Source organism: Populus alba, chromosome 8, assembly GCF_005239225.2.
Source record: "Populus alba chromosome 8, ASM523922v2, whole genome shotgun sequence".
Taxonomy (NCBI): domain Eukaryota; kingdom Viridiplantae; phylum Streptophyta; class Magnoliopsida; order Malpighiales; family Salicaceae; genus Populus; species Populus alba.
This window is the reverse complement of record NC_133291.1, coordinates 14,048,779-14,060,794: the sequence shown is the minus strand read 5'-3', so window position 1 is coordinate 14,060,794 and position 12,016 is coordinate 14,048,779. Positions and strand designations below refer to the sequence as shown.

Below are 12,016 nucleotides of genomic sequence, written 5' to 3'. Positions count from 1 at the left end.
AATACAACCACGCTGCTATCTCATAGTCATTGTTATTAAAGGCGTATTTAATAATGTAGTATTGATTAATTTTTAAAATATGTTTTGCTTTTAAGTATACCAAAATATATTTTTATTTTATTTTAAAAAAAATTATTTTTAACACCAACACATTAAAATAATCTAAAAAAAATTTAAAAATATTAATTTAAAATAAAAATATTTTAGAATATGTATCTCACGACCTACCATAACCACCCACCATTACACGCATCTTATTATTATTGTAATTATTTTTTAATCATTATTCCATTGTGAGTCTCTATTTTCAAAGGTGTTTGTTAGTATAGTAATAATTATTTTTTAAAGTGTTTTTTATTTTAAAATATAGTAAAATGATGTTTTTTATTTTTAAAAAATTATTTTTGAAATCAACACATCAAAATTATCTGAAAACATAAAAAATATATTAATTTAAAAAAAAAATTATATTTTTTCACAAATGTTTTCCGACCACAGTGTTGGCACTGCCTTTCATCACCACATCTATCATGTTTTTGCAAATTCAACTAATATTTTATAACCATCGTAACTCTCTGACAATTGTTCTTACCATATTGTTATTAAAACCTGCAAATTTAACTAATATTTTATTACTCGGGTCAATCTTATTATTTTATAAATCAAAACGATATTATTTTAATAAAAAAATAATTAATTGGTTAAACCGAATTTTGCTGAGTCAATTGAGTCACTGGGTTAACCGACAGGGTCACCGTGGATCATGACTTCTTTTATTTTCTTAAAACTCAATCTGATTCTAACTCTGGGTTCTGAATAGACCTACCGAACCGAGTTAGATTTCAAAACTATGTTATCACCATACGAGAATAGTTTTCTTTACCTGCAAGAAAACAACACATTTTTTTTAGAAATCCAGGAAAATATTTTCTTCATAAAATTATTTTTCACAAAACAAACTCATGACAATTTATATTGTAAATTGTTTTTCAAATCATCATCAACATCTAAATCACAAAACTGAATAGAAAGAAATGTGTATAAAAAAGAGGCAGGGCGGTGGGCGGTTCTTCCAATTTTGATCTTAACCGCTCATGGAATAGTTGTACGACTACTGGTTCTATCATTGGAAGAGCAGCAAGCGGCCAGTTGTTGCTAGTATTTATTTGAAAGTATGATTATTTTTTAAAGTATTTTTTATTTAAAAATATATAAAAATAAATTTTTTTATTTTTTAAAAAATTATTTTTGATACCAACATTTTAAAATAATAAAAAAAAACTAAAAAACATTAATTTTAAGCAAATAAATAAAATAAATTTTTTATAAAATTTTAAGAGTACAAGTGTTTTTGTTCCATCCAGCCTTAAACGTGTTCCCTCTCCTCCAGAGACACTCAAGGTTCATCTAAAGAATCAAAAGCTGAAGGGAGCCATGTTAGGGATGCTTCAAAACCAACATGAAAAGTTAGGGAATTGAAAAGGTAGGTACCATCAGTTTTGGATAAAGGAAATGACATTGCTTATAAGTCTTGATTTATTTGTTTGCTAGAAAGTAGTTTTTTTTTTTAAAATAAATTTTAGAAAAGTGAATTTCAGGAAAATGAATTATTTTTTTATGTTTGGTATTGTAATGAAAAATAAAATAGAAAACACTTTCCAGTATTTGGCTATGTTATGGAAAATGAGTTGGAAAATAACTTATTAATGTTTTATTTTTCTCAAGTTTATTAAAATAGCGAGGAACAAATCTTATAAATTAAAAAATTGAATGATGATGAAATTGAAAAAATATATAATTTCATAAATTATCTCAAATAAAATAAATAATAATCAGAATAATAGAGATCAAATCTAAAAAATAAAAAAAATAAAAGATGAATAAATTAAAATAATAATAATTAACATTTCATAAATTATTTCAAATAAAATAAGTAACAATCAAAAGAATGAGGACCAAATTTGATAGATGAAAAATTTCAATGAAAAAATAATAAGGGAAAAGCAAATAACAATTATAAAAACGAGGACCAAAGTTAATATAAAAATAAATTTTTAAGAGATGAAATTGAAAAATAAATATTCAAAACAAAAAAAATATATATATCAATCAAAAGTTTGATGACCAAATTTAATATAATCAAGAAATAATATGACATTTCTAAATTTTTCATAACTTCCAGAAAGTGTTTTCCATCCAAATTTTCCAGGAAAACACTTTCCTGTAAATTAAGCCAAATTTTTTTTTTACTAGAAAGTGTTTTCCGTTGATCAACTTTTCTAATGTCAAACAAACACTAGAAAGTTTGGAAAATGATTTCCCGGAAATCACTTTTCGGGAAACAAATATAGCTTAAATTTTTCACAACTTTCAAGAAGTGTTTTCCGCCCAAAATAAAAGGAAAACACTTTCCTAGAAACCAAGTCAAATTTTTCTTTGACTGAAAAATGTTTTCCGTTAACCAACTTTTTTAATGGCAAACAAACACAGAAAAGTTGTTTTCAGGAAACTAGTTTTCGAGAAACAAACGCAACCTAAAAATCACCAGTTCAACCCATGAAACAAGAGAGAAGCAGTGAATGGACTATCAACAAAAACCAGCTTGAAAAAATTATTATATTACAATAATAATTTTTTTATTTTTAATTTTTTTAAAAAAACTAATGTATCAAAAATAATCTTAAAACATCCAAAAAATATTAATTTTTAAAAAATTAAATTTTTTTAGAAGCTTAAAACATCCTTGTTAAAGCCGAGGAATCTTCATAATTTAGCTTGAAAAACTATTCTTGATATTAAAAATACCCAACAATTCAAGTATGAATATTTTACTACATGCTGTCTGGAACAAGTTATTTTGCAATTACTTGGACACCGGCGTATAGGGAAGTAGTTGAAGATGGACTGGCATGTGAGCACTATCTTCCATATTAAGATAGCTATTATTTTTATTTTGTTTTTTAGTACTTTCTAGTTTCTCTCAGAGTAACTTTCCACGTGTATTTCCACGTACAAAGCAGTTAGATCTGAAAAGTTTGCCCGTTCCTAACGACGTGTTTACTGGGTAGGGGTAATAATTATTTATCAAAATTTGAATTTTTTAAATTTAAAATTATTATTTTGATGTGTTAAGGAATTTTTTTTTTAAATAAAAATATATTTTTAACTAAAAAACACCTTAAAAAATTATTACTTAAATACCATTGAAACAAAAAAAAAAAGATGAAAAAACAAAAAGCACCATCAACTTTTTACAAAAGCATCTTTCCCACTCCACTTTCATTCCTTCCAATTAACCACTTCCAAACACCCGGAGGAAAGCCGTTTTCTCTTCTAATATTTTCACCCCTCCCTCTTTTTTTCCCCCAAACACAATTCAAGGGTTGGTTTGTCAAAAAATATAGTTGGCAGGTTAAAATGATTACAGTCAAAAAGTAAAGCCGGGGATCATGCGCAATGTAATGTAAGAAAAGGACCGCCTTAAAAAAGGATTTGGGTCACCGGGATTACTTGGAGATCATCAAGTTAATTCAAGCCAGTATCGTTTGTTTTTTAACTTCAAAAATATCTAGGTTACCCGAATTGCTAAATACCTGTTGAGATTGGTTAGGTTTTATCAAATTAATATTTTTTTATTTAATTTAAAATTTATTTCAAATCAGGTTTTGAATTACAAATTTTTTATATTAACAAAGAAAAAATATATAGGAATAACAACCATGCAACCAAACATGATTCTAATCACGTGACAGTCGGGTTCAAAATTTTGGGTGTGTATGGAAAAGTGGTGGCTTTTATGTTTGTGATTGGTAAAAGTGGTTTTTAAAAAATCATTTTTTCTTGTGGTGTATATATAAAAAGATGTGTTTGGTTAAAATTGTGGTTAAAAATATTGTTATCTAATAAGCAATTAATATGTGTTTGGTTAAGTTGTTTTTGAAAGTACTTTTGTTAATAAAATTACCAAGAAGGACACGAGTTAATTTTCAAGTTGTTAGTAGCATTTGTGAACATTTTTTTTTTCATACATAAAATAAATAACAATGTTACATTATTGTTGTTCTTCAATTATCTCATTAAACTATCTGCTATTCCATCATGGACATAATTCATTCGAGAAGACCGTTGGTTGCCTTGGCTTTGCGAATATGGAAACATATCGGCTAAAATATTATCAGGAATAAAATTAGGATTGCGATTATATTCTGTAAATGAAAAATCTTCATGTGACTTCCTCCTAATATAGTTATGTAATGCCATTGATGCCACTACAATATGCACTTGTGATTTGTACGGATATGCCGGCATGTTCTATAAAATTCTCTACATTTGTTTCCACACTCCAAATGCACGTTCAATGATATTGCGAAGTGACAAGTGTTCACGATTGAATTGCTCTTCCCGGCTGGTTGGTTGCCCTCGACGCCGAAACTCTTGTAAGTGATATCTCTCGTCTTTATATGAATCGAGATATCCATACTCATTTGGGTACCCAACATCAACTAAATAATATTTTCCTAATAACAAGGAAGAAAATTATAACAAATTTAATAACAAAAAATATAGAATACACATATTTTAAATTTAAATAACAATTAATTATTTTAATAGATTTACCTTTAGGAGGTTTTGGAAAATTGATATTTGGATTATCAATAGTCTTTAGAAAAATTCGAGTATTATGAGCGCTACCTTCCCATCTGGCCCAAACAAACCTGAATTGCATATCAAAACTGCATGCGGCCATTACATTATGTGTCAGCACACCTTTTCTACCGATAAATAGCACTTGATTTTCTTGAGAAACAGAAGCACGAACATGTGTGCCATCTATCGCACCAATACAATTCTACAAAATATGACAAAACACAACATTAACCAACATGTCATAAATAATGACTAGCAATATCTTAAATTTTTTTTTTGTCATTGGTTGCCATAAACAGAATCTGACTCACCTTAAAATGAGGCATAAATCTCGGATTCATCGCAATTTCCCGTGGAGTGTTTAAAAATTCAAAGTCCTGTGGTTTAATTATATTTATCGCAAGCAAACAAATTGTCTTCAACACCTCATTAAAATTTCAACTCATAGTTTCACCAGAATGCTGAAATCTTTCTTGTACTTGTCTATTTGTTGCACCTAATGCAATTGTGTTAAAAAAACATTGCCACCTTCTCAATAACACTTGTCCTTTTTGATGGTTTCAACCCATACTGTGTTTCCAAGTCATAACAAAGGGTTTGTAACGTCGTTGCATCTATCCTAAACATGTTGACACACCGTTGATGGTGTCCTCATACGACTTTATTCAGCCATCTCATTCTTGTGTTATATGAAACCATACAAGGTTCCTTATGCACATAAGTAACATAATACATGTGTAAAGCACCAGAGGTGCATAACAACTGTCGCATCCGACGTTGCGGCGGCCCTAAAAATAATTTCTCTTGAATTATTTATGGAAAAAGAATAAATTTCTGGCATCCGGTTCTTTTAGGAAAAATGTCTTGTTTGAGGAGTCGCCACCTAATATTATGGTCACTAGGAACCCTAACTGGTCAACAGAGATTCTATGGCTCGGGATTGGTTACGTAAAAGGGAAGATATTATCACCCCTTAAACGTTCTGCCTAAGGCAGACTGCATTGTTGGTTTTTTCTTAAATTGCTAAATATTTATTAGTTTATGCTATGAAAATTTGCTTATAATATTCCTGACTCTGTCACCAATGAATACTCAACTACGAATATTTCCAACTCTGGCGTTGGTAAATATTACGTAGCTATAAAATAAATTAAATCAATATTTTATTTTATTCCCGACTCTGGCGCAAGTGAATAAATAAATAATAATAAATTTATTATTTATTGAATGCAAATATTTTCTATTTTTCTAGCTAAATAAAATAAAATACAACGAATAAAAATAATATAAATTTAAACCGGTATTTTTATTTTTAACTCTGGCGCCAGTGAATAAACCACTAAATTTACATTATTTTTATTCATGCATACACATTTTTTATTTTTTTTATTTTCTGTTTTTTATTTTTTTTATTTTTTTTTGGCTGGGCCTAGCTCAGCCCATAAAGGCGGGGCTGGGCCCAGTCAGCCCAGCCTGGCCACTGGTCCAAGCCAGTGGCCTGGCTGGCCTGAGCAACACGCGTGCGTTAACGCACGGGTGTTGCTACACTGTGCAAGTGAATTAAAATTCACTTGCACAGTGTAAATGCTAATTAGCTGCAACGAAATGAAGAAGAGAGAAGCCACTTACCTGGTCTGCTGGAGGCGAAGGCGTGCGACTGCTGATCAACCTGCCTCTTTCTTGCTTTCCTTGCCTCCTGTCTTTTTTGCTTCTCTTGTTCTCCTTGTCTCTCTCAATGTCTGCCTGGTGCTGGAGATTGATGACGAAGACAATGATGTGTTGATTGGCCAAAGCTAACTTCTCTCCTTCTCTGTTTCTGTCTTTGTTGTATGCTCCTGTGGTTTTTTGTTCGTTCCTTCTTAAGAAATAACAACAGTGGCTGCTGAAATTGGAGCCACCGAAGAAGAGGTCGAGAGCGTACCCTTTTGTTTTTTCACTGCCGTTTGCTCCTTTTCCCCTGTCTTCGTCTGTGTGTCCCCTGTTTCTGGGCTCCTCCTGCTTATTCTTATTTTTCCGTCTCTGTTTTCCAACCTCGGTCCCCCTGGTTTCGGTTTTTTTTCTCAGTTTTTTTTCTTTTTTTTTTCCTCTGGTTTCAGTCCAAAAATCCCCACTGGTTCCCTCTCTATTGTGTTTGCTGTTTTAGGCTGATATTGGTGAGGGAAAGATTTACTTCTGGTGTGTGGTGTGGGGTTCTAAAAAAGCTTAAAAATTCGACTGGTATATGTGTGTTTCTCTCTTCTGGTTTTCATTCGTCCCTCTCTCTCTCTGACTCTCCAACCAGCCCTGTTCTTCGGGTTCCCTCGGTTTATATAGAGCCCAGCGGGTTGGTAACGGGTGGCAGGTTGAGGGTCGAACACCATTAAAGCGCCCATAACTGAAGCCAACGGACGATTACTGCTGCAACGCCTCTCTGCCTTTACTGTGGAAAACGGTCGCTGGCTTAAAGAAGAAGATGAACAAAGCCTTCAAAACGACGCCGTTTGGAGATGACAGTGGCTATTTTCACTTTGACCCACGAAGTTTCGAAAATTTTATAATTAAGCCCCTGTTTTAAACCGTAATTTACCCTGCATTTCGGCGCCTTTTACAAGTTAGTCCTTGAACTTTAATCTGCTGCAATTGTGCCGCCAATTAACTCCAAACTTTGCTATTTTTTCGATTAAATCCCTGATTTCATTAATTTAATTAAATCTAAGTCCAATTAAGTTTCAAAACTTATCAATTCTCCAATTAAACCCTTAATTGGATTAATTAAATCAATTCCAAGCTTAATTAAGTCTCAAAACTTATCAATTCTCCTATTAAACCCTTAATTGGATTAATTGGATTAATTTCAAGCTTAATTAAGTCTCAAAATTTATCAATTCTCCAATTAAGCCCTTGATTGGATTAATTAGATTAATTTTCAAGCTTAATTAAGTCTCAAAACTTATCAATTCTCCAATTAAACCTTTGATTGGATTAATTAGATTAATTTCAAAGTTTAATTAAACCCCAAAACTTCCAATTATGTTGCCATTAACCCAAATTTTAATTCATTCTTCATTTATTTCATTTTACTTGTTTTCATCATCATTATTTATTTTTTTATCATCATCTTTTATCCTTTTTAGTAAATAAAATAATAATAATAATTAAAATAAAAATGGTCAAAAATTGAGTTATGACAACAACAACTTGTTACGATCATTTTCTCATAGCCAAAACGATTCGCCCTCATCATCAGAACCACTTTCGTCTTCGTTTTCATCACCATCATCATCACTATCACCATCATCATCCGTTCCGTTCGAATCATCCCCATCATCATTAACTCCACCATTACCACCACCATTATCATTATTGGCAGCTCCACCACTACTACCGGTACCTCTACCATGGTAATTAATATTATCAATCACATGATTCATAACGGTATCATAATTATTGTCATAGTTAACACCAAACATAGCATCAACCCATTCATCTACTATATCTACCTACACAAATTCAATTACAAACATTTGCCTTCATACCAATTCTCACCATAAATAACAAACACGATAATATATATATATATATATATATATATATATATATATATATATATATCGATTAATAACAATTCAAAAATGTTTATTATTGTAATATTATGGCATATGCCTGTTATGAATTGTACAAAAACAATGAGCGTGTTTGATTATTTGTTATAACACACAAGGAGCAAAATTTTTTTGAAATGCTGCTTTGTTAAAGTGTAATCATCAAGTACAACTATACGAGGAAATGAAAAGGGAAGCAACCTGGAAAAATTAACTGCACAATACCAAGAAGGAAGCAGCCTGTACAAAGTTAATTGCACAATTCCTGTAAGAATTATTTGCCAAATTCTTGGCAAAAGCAATAGAAATGTTTAAAGGGTGAAACTTTCCAAAAAAAAAAAACATATTAAGGGGTCATTTGAATATTCAGTAAATATTACACAAGGGCTGTTGATTGAAAAAAAAATGCACCTTGCCGTATAAGAGTTGTAAAAACAATTAATCTATTCAAAAAGTTGATTCAAATAAGAGTAACTTACAACTATAGGTGATTTTTTGTAGAAGCTCCCAAGACTAAATGTTTTTCTTGCTGTAGTGTTCAAAGTTATGTCTCATATTGCACACAACATATATTATATAGGGAGCTGCATGTATTATGGGATAAAAAACTAACATCTATACACTCACAAGTTTACTATACCAAACTGTAACAAGTTGTCAGAATGCCTATACAATATGCCTGACATATTCTCTTCCAAACTGTAACAAGTTGACAAAATGCCTATACAATATGCCTGACATTTATTACTTTTCCTGCACTATATACACTGTGTCAGTGTCTTTATTGTGATGTTTTTATGCAGTTTGACTTGCTTTTCAATTATATGTACCTAATATTCTTTCAACTTGTAGCCTTATATAATTACTATCAAGAAAACTAAAGCAACTGGAATATTGTGTTGTGCTGAACACTTACAAATATATAATTATATCTACCGTTGGGAGCCATATAAATTGACAATAATTATTTTGTTTGTTTCGGCCAACAAGAACACAGTTCATCTAACATTTTCGAATAATGCACACAGTAAGGAAAAACAAAAGTCTGACATATGTTCCTCTTAAGATGATGCAATCCGGTTGGTCCAGGAGGAAAATTAACATAATATTCAGTAAATATAACATAATTTTCTATATATTAACAGCAAACCAATTACCCCAAGACAACAATTCTCCATCAACATTCATAATAATGAGTGCTTCAACATCACAACAGAAATCACAAGAAGTTTACCAATATTTCATTACATGTAAAACATGTTACATTGGCAATCCATAAACACAATAAAGACCATTGATAAAAATTGTCCTCAAACATAATAACAGATAACATAACAAGTGTTACCGGTATTTTATTAAATTGTAAACAAGTTAGATTAGTAATCCGCAAACATAAAAAAGAAAAGTGGTTCTCTACCGAAATCAGTACTACTCTTCATGCTTCAATACATCAGCTTTAGGAGTATATCCCATTATTACAAACTTGCACATCATTTGGCAGCACAACAAAACTCTCATAACATGCAGTTGTTTTAAAACAACAAAAACTGAAAGCATCATTAAAGCAGTACTAACCTTCAATTAGTGCTTTTGACTTCTCTGGTATATTTTTTGTAGCCATTGGTACTTCCTATCAAGATCTCCTATTGCTGCCCACATTTCTCTTTTATTCCTCCTAGATAAGTACTCCGTAGCAAAGTAATATAAGTCATCACCGAAAATAATGTCGGGTATGGAATGGATCTCCATCATCACCTCACTAATGCTACAACCTATCTTATCCCTACTATCATTCCTTGTTGAAACATCATCAACTAGTTTATCCCAATGTGAAAGCATTTGAGCTCCAACTCCATGAGTTTTTTTGCTTTTCTTTGTACTTTGCCCACCACCTTGCTCTCTTGATTTTCTCTTTCCACTGCTATTTGCCATATAACTCCAACAACTAAATTGCAAACATCATCTGTGTAATTGGGAATGACATCCTCCTCGGAATCACCACTTCCTTCCTCTAGATTTTCTTCTTCATTAATATGAACATCCTGAGTGTTTTGATTCATAACATCATCATCAAATAATACTCCAGAAGATGGAGCCCAAGCATAGTGTCCAGTCGCCACAACATTGTTGAATATTCTATCAAACTTACTGCAAAGTGAAGGTTCAATCCCAGCATGTCTAAACTTTTTGGACCCTCTGATTTCCTATATGGAACAAATATGAAAGAGCACATGCATAAATCATATAAAATGTGCTAAATAGTTTAAGAAATAGGACAAGATAAAGACAAATCCAGGAAACAAGGGTATCAATAACTAACCTGAGTTTTTTTCTTCCACCACTCATCACTAGCACTAATAGTTCCAAGTTCACTATTCCATCCTATTCCTGTTTCAGAAATCAGTTTTTTCCAAATCCTCCACTCCTTTTTTGCACCATCCCATTTGTTTTTTAGTTGAGTCTTGGTAAAAACAAGACCAGTTTTCTCTTTGAAGACAACCATAACAAATTTCCATCCGGCCTTATCGAAATGAGTGCTTGGCTTCATTCCTTTCTTAATAGCGACAATACAAATATCACAAAATGTATACAGCATCTCTTTACTCCAAGATGCTTTATCTGAGCTTTCAGCACCTTCCATTGAATATTTTTTTCTAGCAAAATGTTATATGCATAGGAATTTCATCAAAATTACAATTTAAAAAAATGGGAGCATGCTGCCAGCAATGCAATTGATTTAAAAATATGAGTACAAGCTAGTTGGTTATATGACAAAACAAGCACCAATTTTATTGTAAACAACATAGCTGAGCCAGGTAATTAATACACAAAACCACTACCACTAATATCATTTTGGTAGAACAACAACATTGCAGATGATATACACTCAAAGAAGACAAAATTGCAGAAAACTCTTATTAGCTTTATAATTTGGAACGTTGAATGATATAACATGGTGTTATAAATAGTAAACAAAGCACACCAGCAACAAATGCTCGTTATTCTTCAGAATCGTATGAGAGTTGAATGAACACTTTGCAGGCTTTAACAGAAAGGAGATAAACATATGTATGAGAGGTTATGCAACTGGAAAACTTCAATATGCCATCAAAGCCTGTAAAATGCCTGAGGTAATCATTGAACAAACAAGCAACTAGATGGAACAAATACAAGATCCCACATTACTGATCTAGAATCACATAACTAAATTCTTCAGATAGAGGGGTTACTACGACTGATACATAAAAAAAAAAAAAGGAGGAAGATTACCAGATTAGTCGCTTATATGAAGGGGGGTGTGGGATGGTAAGCGAACGAGAGTGAGCAAGCTTTTGGCACCAAAAATAGTGGGGTCTTATAGATCTAGCGTAGTGATGAGTTTTAGGGATCTGACGACAAACATGGAGTAATACCTTAGTGATCTTCTTGTGGCTTTTACAGATCTGGGGGGTATGGTGACGAAAATCTTTTGCGTTTTGGGTATTTGGATCTGGAGGAGTGATTGGGGATCTTTGAGTCTTTGGTGAAGAAAAACAAAGTGAATCAAAATCTCTTGAGCAATGGTTACAATGTTGTGTTTGCAAGGGGAGGATAATGTTGTCTAATTTTTTCAACGGTCTTAAGTTCCACAAATTTGTCAAATTTTGATTGTTTGTTTATTGTCTTCAAACTAGCTTTTCTTTTCACTGTGAAAATTAGAAGTAGTTTTTAGCTGGCTAAAACTACTTCTAATTAACTGTGGCCATACCTAAAAAATTCAGGTGGGATCCATAGATTAATATCAACTT

General features: G+C 31.7%; 1 protein-coding gene across 2 annotated transcripts; it reads right to left on the bottom strand.

Moving 5' to 3' along the window:
• Positions 1-7,573: 7,573 nt before the first annotated feature.
• On the bottom strand, positions 7,574-11,892 carry LOC118061069 (L10-interacting MYB domain-containing protein-like). Of its 2 annotated transcripts, XR_012170454.1 has the most exons (4): positions 11,499-11,892; positions 10,549-10,882; positions 9,804-10,432; positions 7,574-8,019 (listed from the first exon to the last, which is right to left on the bottom strand). XR_012170454.1 is itself a non-coding variant. In XM_035074441.2 (3 exons), the coding sequence occupies exons 2-3, from the start codon at positions 10,867-10,869 to the stop codon at positions 10,043-10,045; spliced, it is 711 nt and encodes a 236-aa protein (XP_034930332.1). In that variant the 5' UTR covers positions 10,870-10,882; positions 11,499-11,892; the 3' UTR covers positions 9,450-10,042. The 2 variants fall into 2 exon arrangements, 1 of the variants encoding a protein (XP_034930332.1); XM_035074441.2 differs by lacking the exon at positions 7,574-8,019 and having other exon boundaries at positions 9,450-10,432.
• Positions 11,893-12,016: the final 124 nt, after the last annotated feature.